General features: G+C 49.0%; 1 protein-coding gene across 7 annotated transcripts in view; it reads right to left on the bottom strand.

Moving 5' to 3' along the window:
* The window catches only part of PIK3C2A (phosphatidylinositol-4-phosphate 3-kinase catalytic subunit type 2 alpha), a 241093-nt gene that overhangs the window by 60233 nt on the left and 157919 nt on the right, over positions 1-22941 (bottom strand). For all 7 annotated transcript variants that reach the window (XM_077286575.1, XM_077286569.1, XM_077286576.1 and 4 more), the window contains exons 14-18: positions 21826-21940; positions 15703-15845; positions 15406-15594; positions 14113-14209; positions 12762-12856 (exon numbers count right to left, since the gene is read on the bottom strand). In XM_077286575.1, the coding sequence (XP_077142690.1) occupies positions 12762-12856; positions 14113-14209; positions 15406-15594; positions 15703-15845; positions 21826-21940 (639 nt within the window). The remainder of the gene's footprint in view (positions 1-12761; positions 12857-14112; positions 14210-15405; positions 15595-15702; positions 15846-21825; positions 21941-22941) is intronic.

Here is a 22941-nt window from a genome sequence, read left to right as displayed (position 1 = left end):
GGGCTCACAGGGAGGACAGGTGAGGAGACTGTAGGGGAGAGCTCAGAGGTCGAGGGAGGGGCTGCTATGGGCAGTGTAGGGCCCCTAAGTGAATCCAGCCTGCTGAGTCTAGGGCCCCTACAGGAAGAGGAACAGGCCACGGGGGGAGGGGGCGTTCCGGGACAGGAGCCACCAGGTAAGACCCCAGGGCAGGAATTCCCCACACTCGGGATGTCAGGAGTGCAGGGAAGTCTGCCTGACCCGGCGACTTGGTCAGGAGCAGGGGGGAAGCAGGCGCTACCCGTGGGCACAGTGGTCGTGGCCGCTGTCACCAGGAGTGGGAGCGCCGGAGCCCAAGGAGCCTCGCAGAGGTCCGACGGCTTCCCCCTCTCTGACCAAGTGGCTGCCGAGTCAGACAGCGGCCAGGAGACAGATCCCGGGGAGCTGACAGCGGATGTGGCAGTGTCGTCCATTCTCGCCACATCGAGTCAGGGATTTCAGGCAGCGTTGGAAGCTGACGCTAGCCTGAAAGCTTTTAAGGAGCAGGCGGCACAGCCTCCTGGGGAGTCAGACCGCGGGCGGGTGGTCTGGGACCAGGGACGGCTGTACCGGGTATCGGTCCAGCAGGGTTCACCGGAGGTGTGGCCCAGGGACCGACAGTGGTACCCTATCCGTTCAGGGCGGAATTGTTGCGGATAGCACACGAGATTCCCATGGCCGGACACCTAGGGATCGCTAAAACCAGGGCCAGGATAGCGCAGCATTTCTACTGACCTGGAATGAGGACCGAGGTAATTGCCTACTGCCGTTCGTGTGACACCTGTCAGAGGGTGGGGAAGGCGGGGCGGCGCCCCAAAGCCCCACTGGTAACTCTGCTCATCATTGAAGAGCCTTTCTCGAGGGTGGCTGTGGATCTCATTGGACCTCTGTCCACTCCCAGTCGCTCCGGGAAATGCTTCATATTAACGGTAGTGGACTATGCCACTCGGTACCCGGAGGTGGTAGCTTTGTCATCCACTCGGGCTGACAAAGTGGCCACTGCCTTACTGGAGATCTTCTCCAGAGTGGGGTTTCGCCAGGAAATGCTCACCGACCGAGGGACCCAGTTCATGCCACAGCTGATGGAGTCTCTCTGTAAGCAGATACAGGTGCAACATCTGGTAGTCAGCCCGTATCACCCACAGACCAATGACCTGTGTGAGCGGTTCAACGGCACCTTAAAGCAGATGCTTAAGATGTTGGTCGACTCCCACGGGAGAGATTGGGAGCAGTTTCTCCCACACCTTCTATTTGCCTACCGAGAGGTTCCACAGGCCTCAACGGGGTTCTCCCCCTTTGAGCTCCTGTATGGGCGACGTGTACAAGGGCCTTTTGCTCTGGTGAAGGAAGCGTGGGAAGGAGATTTGGCCACCCCTGGAGTGTCGGCCACTGAGTATGTTGTGCGCTTCTGGGACAGAATGATGGCCTTGACACGGCTGGTGCATGACAATATGGCTCAGGCCCAAGCTGACCAGAAGCGGTGGTATGACCAGAATGCTTGTGAGAGGACCTACCAGGTGGGTCAAAAGGTGTGGGTACTGGTCCCCATCCCACAAAACAAGCTTCAGGCGGCCTGGGAGGGTCCATACCTCGTGCACCAGCAGCTCAATGCAGTCACCTATCTGGTCACCCTGGACCACTCCCGTGGAAGGAGGAAAGCCTTCCACGTGAACATGATGAAGGCACATCATGAGCGGGAGGCTTGTGCCCACCCAGTGTGCAACCTCCTGAAGGAAGGTGAGGTAGAAACCCTCCTGGATCAGCTCACCCAAGCCAAGACAGGTGGATCCATCGAGGATGTGGGGGTTGGCCACCAGCTCTCGGAGGACCAACGTTCCCAGCTGGGGGGTCACCCTACACCCCTTTCGGGAGCTGTTCAGCAGCCTGCCCGGAAGGACTGAGGCAGCCGTCCATGATGTGGACACCGGCAATCATCCCCCGATCCGGCGTTCAGCATATCGGGTCTCTCTCGAGGTGCAGCAGCACATGCGCCAAGAGATAGACGAGATGATGAAGCTGGGGGTGATCCAAGCGTCCAACAGCGCGTGGGCTTCGCCTGTAGTCCTCGTCCCTAAAAAGGACCGAACTACGCGGTTCTGCGTGGACTACCGGGGGCTCAACACTGTGACGGTCACCGATGCGTACCCAATGCCGCGCATTTATGACCTGCTCGATCAGCTAGCCGGGGCCAAGTACCTGACCATCATGGATCTGAGCAGCGGATATTGGCAGATTCCCCTGACTCCTAAGGCATGGGAACGCTCTGCCTTTATCACCCCATTTGGACTGTAAGAGTCCACGGTGATGCCCTTCGGCATGAAGAATGCCCCTGCCACTTTTCAGCGGATGGTCAACACGCTGCTCAAGGGACTGGAAGGGTATGCGACCGTGTACCTGGATGACATTGCCATCTTCAGTCCCACCTGGGAGGATCACCTGCAGCACCTGGCGCAGGTGTTAGGGAGGATTCAGAGGGCAGGGTTGACCATTAAGCCGGAAAAGTGCCAGCTGGGTATGAGTGAGGTCCACTACCTGGGACACCGGGTAGGTGGGGGAGCTCTGAAGCCAGAGCCCGGGAAGGTGGATGCCATCACCTCCTGGCCCTCCCCCAGGACCAAGAAGCAGGTGATGTCCTTCTTGGGGACTGCCGGGTACTATAGGAGGTTTGTTCCACACTATAGCACCCTGGCCATTCCCCTGATGGACCTCACCAAGGAGAAGCTGCCCGTCGCAGTCGACTGGACAGTCGCCTGCGAGACAGCTTTCCAGGCGCTCAAAACCCCCTTGTCTAGCTCTCCTGTACTACAGGCAGCCGACTTCACGCGGCCGTTCGTAGTACAGACCGACGCCAGTGACTTTGGCCTCGGTGCTGTGCTCAGCCAGGTCAACACTACGGGACATGAACACCCCATTTTGTACCTGAGCCGGAAGCTCCTGCCAAGGGAAGTGGCCTATTTCACGATGGAGAAGGAATGTCTGGCAATTGTGTGGGCCCTGCAGCGTCTGCAGCCATACTTGTACGGACGCCACTTCACCGTGGAAAAAGACCACAACCCCCTCAGCTGGTTACACTCGGTCTCTTGGACGAATGGGAGGTTGCTACGCTGGAGCCTGGCTCTCCAGCAGTATCACTTCAGCATTCGCCACAGAAGCGGCAGAGACCATGGTAACGCTGATGGGTTGTCCCGGCAAGAAGAAGGTGTGGAAGGGCGCATGGGGGAACACAGGAATGTGATGCCCCCTAGCACCCTCTAAAGCAGGGAGGAGTGATGAGGGAACAGCCGCCATCTTGGACGGGCATACTAACAGAGATTGGCGTGACTCCATTTTGTCTCCTGGTCACAGGTCTGCAGAGAGGAGTGCTCCTGGCCCCCACCTTTTCTATTGAATAAAGTTCCTTTTAGTATGGTAATGGGCTGAGCACAGTGTAGCAGGGAGATGGCATTTCAAAGCCTGAGTGAGGAAGACACACCAGCAGGGGACATAAAGGTGCCTGAGGGGCTTAATTAAAGCACGAATGTCAAGTGGCCACAGGATACACATCTATTATGGCCGTCCAGTCGAACCGTCTCCAACATGGAATCGTGAATTATGGACGCATCGTCCGAGGTACCGGCTCATAAAAAATATCCCCTTCGCCCTAAAAGAAATTGCGCATCTGACAGTACGACTCCCGGGTCCGTGGGAGTTCTGAAACCCAAGATATAGAGATCAGCCTCCCACAGCGACCGAATGGGTCCAGGTTTGATCCCTGTACGACCGGCAGAACAAACCACATGCGCTGGCACTGCCCGGGTACTGATCCGATCACCCTGAGAGCAGTTATCACATTTATTAGATATTGGAATAAATCTTGCAGGGATGCAGAGGGGTGGAGATTGCTAAGCCCACCCAGCTACAGGGGGAGGGACACAGCAGGGTTAAGAGCTGGGACACTTGGAGAGTGGGTCAGAACAGAAGAAGATGACTAAGGAACAGGGCATGTGCCAGCCAGAGGGGAGCAAGCACACGCTTTCTGGGGGCTGCCCGGCAACTAAGTCTTGGACCTGCGGAACGCTGATCCCCCCGGCTTCTACGAGCGACCTTCAACCTGGTAAATCGACCTCCAGCTTTATACCTCTAAGCCTTGTCTTATGATTGTTATATATATTTTTTTTAAATTCGTTTATTAGTTGCAAAATAAATCATACAGTACACACATTTGCATTTGTGTCCATCATTTTCCATTATGTCATAAAATGCAATTACTTACATTACATCATCACTTCTAGAGTATTACAAGAGTAATAAATGGTGTATGTCGATCGCTAGTATCTTATTGTATAACCTTAACAACATTAACTACTAAAAGAAAAAAAAAAATAGAAAACGCAGCCAAAATAAAATTCCGTATAAATTTCACCCTGTAAGCAATGTCCCCAAAACTACAGACCCTACTTCTCACATGCATACTAAATTATTATGGATTATAGAGTGTGATGAGAGGAGTTCCATCTGCCCCATATTTTCTCAAATTTATCTGGACATCCTCTATTCTGATATAATGTCCGTTCATACGGGATAATTGAGTTTACTAAATCAACCCAAGCTCTAAGAGATGGGCAAGAACACCCATCCATCGCAGCGCCAGTACCTTTCACGCCATAAACATTGTCTCTCGCAAAAAAATCCCAGTGTGGTGAACCCAGGTTTCCGCATCCCACTCCCCAAATAAACAGGTCAATGGCTCAAGTGGGACAGGAATCGACAACAAGGATGTCAATAATGTTGTCACCTCTTTCCAATAATGGAAAATAACAGGACACCTCCAAATCATATGAATGAAATCCGCATCACTGGAATGACATCTTAGACAATCTGATGAATGGAGACGACCCATTTTAAAAAGGCGAATCGGGGTAAAATAGGATTGGTATATAATGTATAATTGAGTCATCCTATTATTAATCGATGGGGAAACTTTAGTTGGAGATTCCAAAATATCATCCCTTTCTTCCCCTAGTGTATCCGGAAGAAGTCCCTCCCATTTCCCCTTAATAGAATCTATAATAGACCCCCCTCCTATGGTAACAAATAGGTATATAAAGAGGAAATAAGTCCTTGAGGAACTTGCGAATTAAGAATTCCTATTAAAGGTAGAGATGAAATAGCTCGACCTGTACCCATATTCCGCATGTGCGATTGAAAGGCTGATCTTAATTGTAAATAGCGGAAAAATTGAGACCTCGGGATATTGTAAGAATTTTGTAATTGTTCAAAGGAAGTAAAAATCCCCTGGTTATGTATATGACCTACTGAGAGAACACCATACGATATCCAAAATTCCGTGGACGGGTGGCCCAATAGTCCCGGAAAATAACTGTTATTCCACAATGGCATTTCCGCCGCTATATCAACAGATTTAGTTATTTTTTTAATTTGTCTCCATATTGATCGTGCCAACCGGAGCATAGGCAACAGACGAGGAACACCAAGCCTCTCCAACTCCAGAAACCCCAATGGACAATCAATCCGGGCAGAGTGAAGCAAGTGGTTCTCAGAATTAGGAAGAGTGTTGTTGGGCATCCATTTATTTATCATTTTAGCCAGCCCGGCAAGATAATATAAGTAAAAGTCCGGCAAAGCCGCCCCGCCCCCCTGTTTCGGTCTCTGCAGAGCAGATAGTCTAAGTTTAGGCCTAGTTTTCCCCCATATGAAAGATGTAGTTAGGGAATGTAGAGTCGGAAAGAGGGATTTAGGTTTTGGGACAGCACTGTGTTGGAAGCAGTAACTTAACTTGGGGAGCAATATCATTTTGATCAGATTGATACGACCAGCCACAGAGAGCGGGAGTTTATCCCAGGTAGCAAATTTGGATTTAACCAGATCTAATAATGGGTAGATATTAAATTGTAAATCAAATTGACTATGTTGAGACATATAGATTCCCAGATATTTGAAGTTGGAGACAATGGGTAACGATGAGAGAGTTTTGAGACGTGGCATTGGGGTATGAGAGAGAGGCATCAGGGCAGACTTATCCCAATTTATACAGAAAGGGCTATGGGTCACAAGGACCCAAAAACGACCAAAAAATCCCAGTATGTATTCAAAAATATATAAACTTTATTAATATATAATAATGATGAAAACATAATATGTAAAAAACAGGTGAGGCACAATGCCGCAGGGTGTGCACAGACACCACCACAGGAGCATACTAAGGGGGCACGGGGCCAGGATACAGATATATACCCATCAAAAAACAACAATACCAGTGATAATGGACTGCATAATATATAATTATAGATGCCCTAGTGACATACTGCCGGAAATCCAGACATGTACAGATAGAAAGCAGGCCAGATATCAAGACATAGTACATAAATATATTACCTCAAAGAGCAGATGGGTACAGTGTATCCAGGGTCCGTGCGCCCTCCCCGACGCACGTTTCGGTGATAAGACCTTCCTCAGGGGGATTAATAAGAGGGGTCAAATGTGCTGTTTTATAGACGCCAGCGACCGGAAGTAACCGGAGCAAAACCGGAAGTTCTTCGCTGTTGCTATAGGGACAAAATGCGCATATCCCCAAAAGAAAATAACAAATGCTATAAAGCATATCCCAATTTATGTAAAGACCGGAGAATTTGCTAAATTTGTCTATAATCGTTATTACTTTTGGTAACGTATCCTCTGTATGATCCATAAACACTACCATATCATCAGCATAAAGGCCAATAATGTCTACCCGATCCGCTATGTGTATCCCCTTGATGTCAATGGAGGATCTCATTCGTATTGCCAAAGCCTCTATCGCCAAGGCAAATAGAGCAGGGGAGAGAGGGCATCCTTGGCGAGTTCCCCTATGTAACAAAAAAGGCTCAGACATCAAGCCATTCACAACCATACGTGCCCTAGGCTTCGCATATTATGTACCTATCCCTCTCAGGAATTTATCCCCCAAACCGTACCTTCGCAAACATGCAGAGAGGAAGGACCACTCAAAGGAGTCAAAAGCTTTGGCTGCGTCCAGTAATGCCAATGCCCATCTATTATCTGACTCTAGAGAACTATATTGGATGACCGATTGAACCCGCCTAATATTGATGGAAGTACTTTTCCCAGGCATAAAGCCAGTCTGGTCCGGGTGTATAAGATCTAATATAATCGTGTTCAGTCTGGTAGCCAGAATCTTAGTGAAGATTTTATAGTCTACGTTCACCAGAGAAATTGGTCGATATGATCCACAATCTAGAGGATCCTTCCCCTCCTTCCTGAGCACAATAATGTTGGCATCATAGAATGTTTCAGGCACAGACTCTCCCTCCCATATTCCCCTAAGTACCTTCAATAGAAGCGGTGCCAACTTATCTCGGTATTTCCTGTATAGCTCAATGGGAAACCCATCCGGTCCCGGGGCCTTCCCAGTAGCCATATCCGCTATAGCGTGTTCCACTTCCTCCAAAGTAAACTCAGCCTCCATGAAGGCTTGTTGAGATGGGCTCAGTATGGGGAACGTTATATCTGATAAGTAATCTAGACAGTCATAAACATCAAAACCGCTACTGGATTTATATAATGATTTATAATAGTCGTGAAAACATTGAAGTATTTCATCAGTAGAGGATGCTAATGAGCCATCGAGTGCGTGGATCTGCAATATTGTGTTGGAGGTGTTATGTTGGCGTACTAAGAAAGCCAGGAGTGTGCTGGCCTGGTTCCCCAGCTCAAAGTAGGACTGGAGGGTAAAAAATAGTTTGCGTTTCGACTTAACGTCTGCATGTTGGGTATACAACCTCTGGGAAGTAAGCCACTCAACCCTGTTACTGCTAGTCTGATTTGCTATATACGTGGCCTCCGAATCTTTTAATCGCTGCTCTATCTCATCATCCTCCCCCGCCGTCACCCTTTTAATATAGGAGATTGTAGAGGACAAGCACCCCCTCAAATATGCCTTGAGGGTATCCCAAAATAAACCAAGTTTCTGGGGTTCCGGGTGTGTTAAAATAAAACAATTTAACTGGTCAATCGTCCTATCACTAGAATCTATTAATTTCAACCAGAAGGTATTTAATTTCCAGGATCTATTATTATTGGACTGCCCATATTTAAGTTTAAGAGTTACCGGACTATGGTCCGAAATCCCCCTATTGCCATGTTCAACATTATCCACCCACAATGCCAAGCCACTAGATCCAAATAAATAGTCTATACGAGATAAAGATCGCTTAGTAGATGAGTGGCAAGTATACCCCTTAACCTCTGGGTGGCTCATTCTCCACAAGTCCAGCCAACCGCTGCCTTCCATAAACAATGCCAGCTGGGAAGGGGACTGAGGCAGAGACTCCCCGGACACTGTGTCATCCAATCTCAATCTGTCCATGGAATGATCCATGACCAGATTAAAGTCACCCATACAAACAACATTAGCATCCAGATGTTTTAAGGAGAAACCCAATGCCATACGGAGAACCGACATGTTAGCGGGGGGAGGGTTATAGATACACAATATCACATTCACGTGAATTAAGAAATGCATGCACAAAGACAAAACGGCCTTCAGGATCCCGCCGTGCTTCTCTGGCCTCCCATCTAACCTCCCTGTGTATCAACAGAGAGACCCCTCTTGAGTAGCTAGTATGAAATGTATGGAGAGACCATTGCACCCACGGCTTTTGCATACATCGAACCGTATCCCTAGTCAGGTGTGTCTCCACTAATGCCACAACATGGGGATGATGTCTTTTAATCTGCGAAAATACCTTGATCTTCTTCCGAGGAGTCTTAACACCCCGTATGTTCCAGGTCATGCATATAATTTCAGACCCCATAGATATATAAAAGAAGAAATATTATATAGTATGTTATTCGGGCGTAGCTCAGAGACATCACACAGAGCAAAAAGTTAATATTGGCGGCAACCGTACATATCAAACAACCAAAATTGGTATATGAAACCAAACCAAACAAAACTGGAACAGTAGAGGAGCATGTTCCCATACTCCTACAGTCAAATAGAGAAGGGGATACCCTCACTGAATTCAGTGTCCGGTATTGTTGCCACCTTTCGCACCCATTTGAAGAGCTCTATTTATATTGCCATTAGACAAAGAACTTAGATTAGGAGTCTTTCACATTAGACACCCCGTGAGACCGCAACCATTCGGCCGCCTCCGCTGGATCCGTAAAGAATAGAGAGGAGCCCTCATGGACAATGCGGAGCCGAGCTGGATCCAGCATGGAATAGATGATATTCTTATCCCTGAGATGTTTCTTGATATCCATGAATTGTGCTCGCTGCTTTTGGAGTTCCATGGAGAAGTCTGGAAAAATCGATATAGTAGCATTGTTGAATTTGATGAGGCCCTTCTGTCGCGCCAGGCGAAGAATAGTATCTCTATCTCTGCAGTTGAGGAGGCGTGCCAGGAAAGGTCGAGGTGGAGTTCCAGGGGGAAGAGGTCTCGTTGGGACCCTATGGGCCCTCTCCACCGAGAATGTTGAGGAGAATCCGTCCCCCAAGCAGGTCTTAAGCCATTCTTCCAGGAATTGCTCGGTTTGCTGACCCTCCGAGCGTTCTGGGAGACCAATAATCCGAATATTGTTGCGGCGCAGTCTGTTTTCCAAATCATCTGCCTTTTGTTTCCAAGCGTTTACGGAGCCAGCAGCTTTTGTTATTTTAGCCTCCATAGGAGTGATAGTATCTTCTATATGAGACACTCTGGTTTCGACTTCCGAAATACGCCCTCTCATAGCTTGCATGTCATGCCGCAAACGACCCACCTCTGTATGCACATCCTCTATTTTTTCCGTAAGAGATGATCTAGTGAGGGAGATGGCCTGCATTAACTGCTCGGATGCCTGTTTAAGGGTCAGTTCGTCTTGTTCTCCCTCCTCATTACTATCAGAAGGACGGCCCTTGCGCTGGGCCGGTGTAGAGTTATTTCTGAGAGAGCGCACGTTATCAGGGGGATCATCCCTGGCATATTTCCTTAGTTTATCAGCAGCTCCTGCTCCTTTAGAGTGCTGCATGATAGACAGTTAAAAGGGCTCCACAAATAGTCACAGTTGTAGTTATGGATAAACCGAGTCCTAGTTTCAGGTCCCGTATAATGAGATACTGGACTGTGCTCAAAAGAGGCCACTGGTCTGGCAGATAATGGGGTTTATAGAAGCAGACTTGTTAATCTTCACCTGGGCTCTATATAACTGTGTAGGCTCTCAGTCTCCATGGGGGGGGGGGGGGTGTTAATCCTCCTAATATTATGGCGCTGGTATATTAAGTATCTGTCTGATAGGGGGGGCGCAGGTCCCAATTTCTCAGGGCACACACCGCACCACCCCTTTATGCTCTTGGATATGTGCTCTCCTTCCCAGCAGCACCGCAGGTGTAATAAGGAGCGCCGCTTCCCCTACTGTCAGGGTGCGCGCTATATTAATGGCCGCTGCTCCCCACAGGCACCGCCTTCCCCCTCAGGCCCCACAGTCACTGTGCACCAGCGCGGCTCTCACCGCTATTATCTGGTTACCACCGGCTCCAAGGAGAAGTAAGCCCGGCTCCAACAGAGGACGGCGCCGCGTTCTGTATCTCACAGCGCGCGCACCAAAGATGGCCGCCGCTACATGTGAAGTCTCTCGGCCGTCTCAGCCTCCGCAGCTCCTGGCACTTCAAATCACCGCAGCAGCCGCCCGGAGGGTCCACAAGGCTCCCACGATTGTAGGGTTCCAGTCCCAGTCGGTACCGCCTGCGAATTCAAGGTGCTAATGGCAGGATGGGTTCAGGATGTACGGAGCCCTCACTAAGTGCGTCCTTCTTCTTCGGCTACATAGTCACGCCCCCCATGATTGGCATATTTTACTCTGACTGTAACTCTTGATATATTTTGACTGTATATTTCTTGTAATTACCTAGTGCGCCCTTAAGGCAATTAAATCATAAATTAATTTTGGGCTGATCCTTTTACTCTGATTGCGAATCTTAGAATACCCAGCATGGGTAACGGGGCAGTCTCCCCGGCGGCCATTTGCTCTAGGTGCAGTTCTTTATTGACCTGAGAGACAAAGGGGGCGCCGGAGAGCTGTGCCTGTGTAGTGACGTCACGGATTGGTGACGTGGGAGGAACAGGGCTTCCTTCACAGCTATACATATGTATTGACGCACTATTTAGTTTTTTCAGAGTCACCTATATTGAATATGACGTCAAGCACTTACTCACCTCCTGATCCTCCTTCCTCCTGGACTCCCTATTTTTTCTTCCTATCTCCCAACTCGGATCTTTTACCTACATGCCCAGCATTTACTAATGACTTGCCCACACTTTATCCTCATCATCATATGTTTCACACATACTACGGTTTCTTTATTGCACACATATATTCAAACTACCCTTTTCAAAACTGTATATGGAGCGCACACTGGTGGAACGCACCACCATACCACTCCATGATCAATGTGGAACGCATACCACAGCGCACACTGGTGGAACGCACCACCATACCACTCCATGATCAATGTGGAACGCATACCGCAGCGCACACTGGTGGAACGCACCACCATACCACTCCATGATCAATGTGGAATGCATACCGCAGCGCACACTGGTGGAACGCAGCGCACACTGGTGGAACGCACCACCATACCACTCCATGATCAATGTGGAACGCATACCGCAGTATACTAGGGCAGACGTCACTTCCTGGCCGCCGCCAGGTTAGTGATCCCGCCCCCATTCCTTAAATAGAGCGCCACACATGCTGCCTTCATTACCCGGAACTAGCGGTGGACACCGTGTTCCCTGACGGCAGGAGACACCACTAGTAAGAAACACTCCTGATTTTCTAGGCACTTATCAAAGGGAACAACGCGACTGATTTATGTTCCTCACACAGATAGTGGCATTTATTTATCCCATTGGTACTGCGCTCAGGCCTGCACAGCGTACCTCAAAGGTAGACAACTCATTTTATTATTATCTAGAGATACAGAGCTATCAACCTCCGCAAATAGATCCGGGCACTTAATGTATTTAAAGGGCAGATCACTATAAAGGGAGTATAATATCATTAAATATATCTAATTCTGGACCTTGTCACAGATTCACCTTTAGGAAAATATATTGACATCCTATACAAGAATAAGATTGGACACACGTGAGGCTAAATCTAGTAGGTGGGTTTCCTTATTTTCTCATTTTTCTTCTTTCCTTATTTTTACCTTTTTACATTTGGTCTGGGATATCTCTTATTTTATGATTCTAGAAACCTGTGATTGGACCCTACTAGGACTTCTTACTTTCCATGGTGTGAACAATACACATATTATTTAATGTAAGTGATCTTCTAAATCTATTATTGGAGACCCCATCTCTTTAACTACGTACACATTAATTATGTGGGTCATCATCACAGGTATCAGCTATCCAGACACCTTAGGATTAAATAGGTATGTCCTCTCTCATATACATATCTCATATACATTTTTTTTATACACAATTTTTCCATATTCTCTCATATTTTATTTCACTTTACCCTCCCCAAATTTTCTTTTCTTTTCCCATCTCCCACCAATTTGTTATCCTAATTTCTGCAGTATACTGAAGGTGGTCAGTTGTATGACCGAAACGTTTATTACCAGTGACTCTTCTATACAAGTTGAGTGCCAAAACACCTGGACGCTGCGAGCTGAATGCTGCAGAAGTACACACCTACCCTTAAAGCTAATCTCCTACAAAGACAAAACAGTAAAGAGGAAGCTGGAAGCTCACCAGTACAAATGATGAGCCACGCGGACGTTACCCAGAGCGCGGCGCAGCAGGAAGCGAACCAGATCGCTGTCCAGGTGGATCTCAAACTTAATGGCCTGAAAGAGATGGAAAAAGTCATGAGGGCGCATGGTGAAAGCGAAGCGTGAGGTAGCAGGAGTAAGAGTCCCGCCCTGGGGGAGGGAGGGAGTAAGAGTCCTGCCCTGGGGGAGAGGGTGGGGAGGAGTCCCGCCCTGGTGGAGAGGGTGGGCAGATGTCCCGCCCCGGGGGTTTGGAGGGAGTAAGAGTCCCGCCCTGGGGAGAGGGTGGGCAGGTGTCCCGCCCTGGGAGTTGGGAGGGAGTGAGAGTCCTGCCCTGGGGGAGGGAGTAAGAGTCCCGCCCTGGGGGAGGGAGGAAGAGTCCCGCCCTGGGGGAAAGAGGGAGCGTCCCGTCCTGGGGGAGGGGAAGAGTCTCATCCTGGGGGAGGTGGGGTGGAAAAGTCCCGCCCTGGGAATGAGGGAAAAGTCCTGCCCCCCTGGGGGGAGGGAAGAGTCCTGCCCTGGGGGAATGGGGAGAGTCTCGCCCTTGGGGAATGGACGGAAGGAAAAAGTCTCGTCCTGGAGGAGCCGGGGGGGGGGGGGGGGGGGGGGGGGGGGGAAGAGTTTCACCCTGGGGGCGGGGGGTCACACCCTGGAGGAGGGGGGTAAGGAAGAGTCTTGCCCTGAGGGAGGGAGGTAAGGAGGAGTCTCACCCTAGGGATTGGGGGGGGGGGGAAGGGTCACGCCCTGGGGGAGAGGGGGTAAGGAAGGGTCTCGCCCTGGGGGAGTAAGGAAGAGTCTCGCCCTGGAGGAGAGGGGGTAAGGAAGAGTCTTGCGCAGGGGGAAGGGGTAAGGAAGAGTCTCGTGCTGGGGGAAGGAAGAAGGAAGAGACCTGCCCTGGGAAGGAGGAGGGCGGAGGAAGGAAGGAGGGGGGAGACCTGCCCGGGGGAGGAAGGAAGGAAGGAGAAGACTTGCACAGGGGAGGGGGGGGGGGGGGGGGAGGAGACCTGCCTTGGGAAGGGGGAGGTTGGAGGAGGAGACCTGCCCTGGGAAGGGGGGAGGAAGGAGAAGGAGGAGACCTGACCTGTGGGAAAGGGGGAGGAAGGAGAAGGAGGAGACCGGACCTGTGGGAAGGGGTGTGGAGAGAGAGCGGAGACCTGTCCGTTGAAGGACGGGGGAGCTGTCATACTAGGAAAGGGGGGGTAGTGGTAGACCTGCTGTCCGCATCCTCCCATTGGTTCCGCTGGAGTTCCCACTCACTCACCCGATAGGAGACGCCTCAATTACGTCTCCAGGATCCATGAGCAATCATGTGCTGCACATCAGACATTACTGACCTGAACAAACTGCGGAAGTAGATCTACCAGCTCGTCATCACTCATCCCGTCCTGGATCCATCCTACCGCTGCTGAGCGGACCACCTGGTCAGTGAACCTGAGGAGTCCCAACCAAAGTAATAGCATCTGCCCACACCATCTATACTGTAGATAATCACTGCTGACAACCTGCCTGTATACATGAGAGGATATCAGCCCCGACCCCGGTGATGAAATCACTGATATAATGATGAGACCACACCCCTTATACTCCAGCCCCGCCCCTCATCTATCACTGCTGACAACCTGCCGGTATACATGTGAGAGGATATCAGCCCCTCCCCCGGTGATGAAATCACTGATATAATGATGAGACCACACCCCTTATACTCAGCACCGCCCCTCATCTATCACTGCTGCTGTATACATTAGAGGTTATCAGCCCCACCCCCCGGTGATGACATCACTGATATGAGACCACACCCCTTATACTCCAGCCCTGCCCCTTATCACTGCTGCCAACCTGCCTGTATACATGTGAGAGGATATCAGCCCCACCCCCGGTGATGACATTACTGATATAATGATGAGACCACACCCCTTATACTCCAGCCCCGCCCCTCATCTATCACTGCTGCCAACCTGCCTGTAAACATGTGAGAGGATATCAGCCCCACCCCGGTGATGACATCACTGATATAATGATGAGACCACACCCCTTATACTCCAGCCCCGCCCCTCATCTATCACTGCTAACACCCTACCTGTATGCATGTGAGAGGATATCAGCCCCGCCCCTGGTGATGACATCACTGATATAATGATGACACCACACCCCTTATACTTCAGCCCCGCCCCTCATATATTACTGCTGACAATCTGCCTGTATAAATGTGAGAGGATATTAGCCCTGCCCCCCGGTGATGACATTACTGATATAATGAGACCACGCCCCTTATACTCCAGCCCCGCCCCCTCATCTATCACTGCTGACAGCCTGCCTGTATACATGTGAGAGGTTATCAGCCCAGCCCCCGGTGATGACATCACTGATATAATGATGAGACCACACCCCTTATACTCCAGCCCCGTCCCCGGTGATGACATCACTGATATAATGATGAGACCACACCCCTTATACTCCAGCCCCGCCCCTCATCTATCACTGCTGACATCATGCCTGTATATGTGTGAGAGGTTATCAGCCCCGCCCCCCGGTGATGACATCACTGATATACTGATGAAACCACACCCCTTATACTCCAGCACCGCCCCGGTGACATCCCTAGTATACAACGTGCATGCAGTTCTCACCTGGAGTTCAGTAGTTCGAGCGCACACACCGGGGTTAGTGGAGGCCACGAATGGATCAGTGCGTAGATGTCCCTCAGATAGGCCACATCCCACTTTGGGGCGCTGGCCAGGATCTTTGGCAGGCAGTCCTTGTGGAGGTGGCAGTACGCGCGCTTCTCCCACACAAAAGCCCTATCTTCCTGTGACATCCTGCGAGGACATAAGCAGAAACATTCTGTGCAGCACAACAGGACGCTGACACACCACGACAAACACGCCGCAACACAAACTCGCTGCCACATTACTGAGGCCTCCTACCCAGTCGGCGACTCTCTGGTAATGAGGGCCTGCAGGCGGCTCTTGGACTCCTTCTCCAGGGTTTCCATGCTCATCGGAGCACAGCTTCCAGACAGGTCCGGAGATTTGTACACAACATCAAACGTCGGCGACGGGAAGTCAACCTGAAGTCAGAGGCAGAGGTTGAGCAGCACCAGTGACTGAGTGTGGTAGAGAAAAACTGTGAAACCCCTAAACACATCTCTGGAGAGGGGTTATATCACCCTCACATTGAACAAATGGGATTAAGTATAACTGGGGAAGAAAGAGCCGACAAGTCAACCTCCATTGAAGTAGGGGCCTCCTGTCGTAAACAGGTCATTGCAGCAGGAGATCTGCTGAGAACCAGCCACCAAGTCTATGATTCATATACTCAAGAGGTGGAGAAATACTGCAGCTTCCTCTGTTCAAAGGAATCTCAGACACTCTGGAGCTAATGGTCAGTGATGAATATTGGGGTTTGTATCAAACTGAAAATGATGGGATATATACTTTTGGTGTCAAAGCGAAGTAACAAAAATACCACATTTACTCACATCACTGTAAGGCCATGCTGACCTCTCCAGCTTAATAAAGGGTGCGATGGATGGTGCAATCCTTGCCATGTATCATCTCTATGTAAAGATAAAATTGCTATAGAAAACCTGACGACGATATCTCCTCCTGGGACATCCAGGGGCGAAGATATTTTGAAAGTTGGGGATCTCAAAATCTACTAAAACCCTAGCATATCCTACTACAATCAGCCCCTCACATGAGCCCACCAAGGGGATGTACAGTGCCTTGCGAAAGTATTCGGCTCCCTGGAACTTTTCAACCTTTTCCCACATATCATGCTTCAAGCATAAAGATACCAAATGTAAATTTTTGGTGAAGAATCAACAACAAGTGGAACACAATTGTGAAGATGAACTAAATTTATTGGTTATTTTATATTTTTGTGGAAATTCAAAAACTGAAAAGTGGGGCGTGCAATATTATTTGGCCCCTTTACCTTAATACTTTGTTGCGCCTCCTTTTGCTGCGATTACAAGTCGCTTGGGGTTTGTCTCTATCAGTTTTGTACATCGAGAGACTGAAATTCTTGCCCATTCTTCCTCGGCAAACAGCTCGAGCTCAGTGAGGTTTGATGGAGATCGTTTGTGAACAGCAGTTTTCAGCTCTTTCCACAGATTCTCGATTGGATTGAGGTCTGGACTTTGACTTGGCCATTCTAACATCTGGATACATTTATTTGTGAACCATTCCATTGTAGATTTTTCTTTATGTTTGGGATCATTGTCTTGGTAGAAGACAAATCTCCTTCCCAGTCTCAGATCTTTTGCAGACTCCAGCAGGTTTTCTTCAAGAATGGTCCTTGTGAAGAAACTAGATTGTAACTTAATTTCCCAGACAACCATGTTTTTGCAAACCAAAAGAACTGGCTTTTTATCTGTATATTGGCTTGTGAATTTAAGTGTTTATGTCTGGTGGGTCAAGAAGACAGGCTTGCCAACTGATATACTATCTAACATACTGTTTAAGTCTGTAATAGTGACTGTACATAGAGTGTGTTAAGCTTTGTTTATTGATGTGTGCTGATATGCTAATAGTGCTACCTTGATCCCATCACCATTGTTTACCTTATCTTGATGATGGACTGAAGGACCGTGGGTAATTCTAAAAATAGCTTACATGGCTTGGGTATAAAAAGACTCAGAGATCACATCCTGGGAGACTGAAGTAACACAGAGCCATCAGCCAGACATTCTGCAAACTACCCAACAGACAAGAGAAAGGACTGCAGCCAATTCATCATGGCACCATCACAAGGGACACTGATCTATGATTCTATAGGAAACAACCCAGGGGTTTTCGGCTCCGGTTGGAAGGACACAGATCTGATCCAGTGACCACCTCTGAACCATGGATATATTTGGAGAAAGCCAGGGTTGGGACCCGCTGGTCGCCTGGTTCCATGGAGATGGTCAGATAAGCCATGTGGTGACTCTCGTGTCAACTGGCTTTGGACCTTGTATGGACTCTATGGACAGTTCTTGGTCATCTCCCTATGCTTGTCGTTACCCCTTCTCTGTGCGTGCATCCACAGATGGAGTAGCGACCCTGGGAGCTCTGACATCATGTCAACTGGCTTTGGACATTGTATGGACTCTATGGACAGTTCTTGGTCATCTCCCTATGCCCTATGCTTGTCGTTACCCCTTCTCTGTGCGTGCATCCACAAATGGAGTAGCAACCCTGGGAGCTCTGACATGATGTCAACTGGCTTTGGACCTTGTATGGACTCTATGGACAGTTCTTGGTCATCTTCCTATGCTTGTCATTACCCCTTCTCTGTGCGTGCATCCACAGATGGAGTAGCGACCCCGGGAGCTCTGACATAACATCTACCATTATCTCGGCGAGACAGCGGAAGGGTGAGGCCCTGTAATGTGCACCATCTTGGGGTAATTGGTGGGATTGTTCTGTTTGCTATTGTGTGTTGTGGTTCAATAAAGTATTGCCACACTGTTTTACCTCAACCCTGTGTTGTCTGTGTAGTGTATTGCCAACTGGGACATAGAGCGGGCGTTCAATGGTAAGATCCGTGGTCCATGCAGTCTTGCTAAAGACAGCCGGGCCAGCGGACGAGAGCACCCACTGACCCCGTTTCTCCACAGTCCTGTATTTGGCTCCATCCATCTTCCCATCAATTTTAGCCATCTTCCCTGTCCCTGCTGAAGAAAAGCAGGCCCAAACCATGATGATGTCACCACCATGTCTGACAGTGGGGATGGTGTGTTCAGGGTGATGAGCTGTGTTGCCTTTACGCCAAACATATCGTGTGGCATTGTTGCCAAAAAGTTCAATTTTGGTTTCATCTGACCAGAGCACCTTCTTCCACATGTTTGGTGTCTCCCAGGTGGCTTGTTGCAAACTTTAAACAACACTTTTTATGGATATCTTTGAGAAATGGCTTTCTTCTTGCCACTCTTCCATAAAGGCCAGATTTGTGCAGTGTCCGACTGATTGTTGTCCTATGGACAGACTGTCCCACCTCAGCTGTAGATCTCTGCAGTTCATCCACAGTGATCACGGGCCTCTTGGCTACATCTCTGATCAGTCTTCTCCTTGTTTGAGATGAAAGTTTAGAGGGACGGCCGGGTCTTGGTAGATTTGCAGTGGTATGATACTCCTTCATTTCAATATGATCGCTTGCACAGTGCTCCTTGGGATGTTTAAAGGTTTGGAAATCATTTTGTTTCCAAATCCTGCTTTAAACTTCTCCACAACAGTATCACGGACCTGCCTGTTGTGTTCCTTGGTCTTCATGATGCTCTCTGTGCTTCAAACAGAGCCCTGAGACTATCACAGAGCAGGTGCATTTATACGGAGACGCGATTACACACAGGTGGATTCTATTTATCATTCATTAGGCATTTAGGACAACATTGGATCATTCAGAGATCCACAATGAACTTTTGGAGGGAGTCTGCTGCACTGAAAGTAAAGGGGCCGAATAATATTGCACACCCCACGTTTTAGTTTTTGAATTTCCACAAAAATTTAAAATAACCAATAAATTTCTTTCAACTTCGCAATTGTGTTCCACTTGTTGTTGATTCTTCACCAAAAATTTACATTTGGCATCTTTATGTTTGAAGCATGATATGTGGAAAAAGGTTGAGAAGTTCCAGGGGGCCGAATACTGTCGCAAGTCACTGTATATGGGCGAAACCTTGCTCTAATAAAAGTCAGATGTTGGGTGTTGGTCATTTGTCAGTTCTGGCAAACATAAAGGGCTTCCCTCCGCTAAGCTCTGAGACATTTCCGTGACATTAGGGTTAGCACTTTTATATCATTGTGTATAGTATTGCTTTGTTCCCATTTTCAATCATTAATGTACCGTATTTTTCGGACTATAAGATGCACCTAGGTTTTAGAGGAGGAAATGAAGAAAAAAAAACTGAAGCAAAAAATGTGGTCAATTCTGTACTTCTGTATCCCCTATCCTGGTAAATATGGTCCCCTCATCCCTATCCTGGTAAGAATAATCGTGCCAATCCCAGTCCTGGTATGCATGGCCCCATCCTTATCCGTATGCATGGCCCCATCCTTATCCTGGTATGATTGGCCCCATCCCGGTCCTGGTATGCATGGCCCCATCCTTATCGTGGTATGATTGGCCCCATCCTGGTCCTGGTATGCATGACCCCATCCTTATCCTGGTAAGATTGGCCCCCATCCCAATCCTGGTATGCACGGCCCCATCCTTATTCTGGCATGCACGGCCCCATCCTTATCCTGGTATGATTGGCCCCCATCCCAATCCTGGTATGCACGGCCCCATCCTTATCCTGGTATGATTGGCCCCCATCCCAATCCTGGTATGCACGGCCCCATCCTTATTCTGGTATGCAAGGCCCCATCCTTATCCTGGTATGCACGGCCCCATCCTTATCCTGGTATGATTGGCCCCCATCTCAATCCTGGTATGCACGGCCCCATCCTTATTCTGGTATGATTGGCCCCCATCCCATCCTGGTATGATTGGCCCCATCCTTATCCTGGTATGCATGGCCCCATCCTAGTCCTGGCATGCACGGCCCCATCCTTATCCTGGTATGATTGGCCCCCATCCCAATCCTGGTATGCACGGCCCCATCCTTATCCTGGTATGCATAGCCCCATCCTTATCCTGGTATGCATAGCCCCATCCTTATCCTGGTATGCATAGCCCCATCCTTATTCTGGTATGCATAGCCCCATCCTTATCCTGGTATGCACGGCCCCATCTTTATCCTGGTATGCACGGCCCCATCTTTATCCTGTATGCACGGCCCCATCCTTATCCTGGTATGATTGGCCCCCATCCCATCCTGGTATGATTGGCCCCCATCCCAATCCTGGTATGATTGGCCCCCATCCCAATCCTGGTATGATTGGCCCCCATCCCAGTCCTGGTATGCATGGCACCATCCTTATCCTGGTATTCATGGCCCCTTCCTTATCCTGGTATGATTGGTCCCATCCTTATCCTGGTATGATTGGGATGGGGCCAATCATACCCAAGATAAGGATGGGGCCATGTATACCAGGATGGGGGTGGGGCCAATCATACCAGGATGGGGGTGGTGCCAATTATACCAGAATAAGGATGGGGCCAATTATACCAGGATAAGGATGGGGCCAATCATACCAGGATGGGGGTGGGGCCATTCATACCAGGATAAGGGTGGGGCCAATCATACCAGGATAAGGATGGGGCCAATCATACCAGGATGGGGGTGGGGCCAATCATACCAGAATAAGGATGGGGCCAATCATACCAGGATCGGGGTGGGGCCAATCATACCAGGATAAGGGTGGGGCCAATCATACCAGGATGGGGGTGGGGCCATTCATACCAGGATAAGGATGGGGCCAATCATACCAGGATGGGGGTGGGGCCAATCATACCAGAATAAGGATGGGGCCAATCATACCAGGATAAGGATGGGACCAATCATAAGAGGATGGGGGTGGGGCCAATAATACAAGATAAGGATAGGGCCCAGAAAGAAATGAATATTCATTGCCCTCCACACCCATGGGCGTGGAATGCAGTGAATAGTAATTTCTCTTTAGCAACGGGCACAGGAGTTAGCCACAGACGCTGGATCCTGCCTCTGTGACACGCTGCTCCACCAAAACCGCTCCCCCACCTCCCCATCACAGCCAGAGCCGGTACAACAGGACTATAAGATGCACCCCCCCCCATTTTCCTCCACATTTTGGCAGGCAAAAAGTGTGTCTTATAGTCAGATAAATACGGTATATCTTTTTTTAATAAACACTGTCTGCCATGGCCACTGGCACCCGCTCATGTCCACTATTACCAGGGTCTCCTCATGAACTGGTACAACCATTGTTTCACCAGAGGATATACCATGATCCCCAGTCCTGGACCCTGTACCCATCTGTCCATCTAATACATAGCTGATGAGGGGAGCTATACGTCATGTCCCTGAACTCCCCCCTACCCGATGATAATGTTACTAATGAACAAGACCATTTATGACCCCCCCACCGGCAGACCCTGTAACCTGACATCCCCTGTACCAGATATGATGCAGACCCCCGTACCTGCAGCACAAGTTTCTGCATCTGTGTGGTCTTTCTGCCCAGACTGGCGGTGATCGCTGTGCCAGCAAAGAAGGTCGTCCACAGGTTGAGCAGCCTGGTCCCAGTTGTCAGTCTCCTAGAAGAGAAGTGTGAGAATGGAATGAGCGGCCATACCAATAGGCAAGGAGAGATGGCGGCAAAGAAGCGGGAGCGACATGCAAACAATGCCCGGGCCTTCGACAACCGGCCCACAGACAGAAATATATATACTATATACACACGGCAAACAGCACATATAAAGGGACACTCCGACAGTAAGCCAACAGCTCCATCCTAGGTACAGCACCAAGTGGCCCCAGTGTATACAGCCCCCGTCACCAGTAGTAACTGCCCCCCAGTGTATACAGCCCAAGTCACCAGTAGTAACTGCCCCCCAGTGTATACAGCCCCCGTCACCAGTAACTGCCCCCCTGTGTATACAGCCCAAGTGACCAGTAGTAACTGCCCCCAATGTTTACAGCCCAAGTCACCAGTAGTAACTGCCCCCCAGTGTATACAGCCCCCGTCACCAGTAACTGCCCCCCAGTGTATACAGCCTAAGTCACCAGTAGTAACTGCCCCCAATGTATACAGCACAAGTCACCAGTAGTAACTGCCCCCAGTGTATACGGCGATAATACACTCATAAGCCATAATACACTGATCAGCCATGTTGTGGCTAGCAGCCATTTTGGACAAACTCTAGGCAACTACACTGTTTCAAATTATTATGCAAATAATATTTCCTCATATTTTCTCTAAATTACCTATCTGAATTGCAGTCATTGTTATTTTCCAGTCATCTACTATTCTAGTATAATTGCAATGTTTTGGAACAAACTGCCTATGAAAACAGTATCTTTTAAAAAATAAAATAAACACTCAAAATGCATGTTCCAAATTAATATGCACAGCAGAGTTTTCAACCTTTTTTTTTTATTTTGAACAAAAAAATGGTAAATTGTGAAGTTATAAGCATTATCAGCTTATTACAAAATGAAATCAAACAGTTTTCAAGTAAAAACTTTATTCTAGGTGATGTTACATTTGCACATAGGACCCCTTGTTCGAAAGAAGCTTCTGAACTCTCTCGTCCAT

This window comes from Ranitomeya variabilis, chromosome 2, assembly GCF_051348905.1.
Source record: "Ranitomeya variabilis isolate aRanVar5 chromosome 2, aRanVar5.hap1, whole genome shotgun sequence".
Classification (NCBI taxonomy): domain Eukaryota; kingdom Metazoa; phylum Chordata; class Amphibia; order Anura; family Dendrobatidae; genus Ranitomeya; species Ranitomeya variabilis.
The sequence above is the reverse complement of the archived record's forward strand: the minus strand, read 5'-3'. Positions and strand labels throughout refer to the sequence as shown.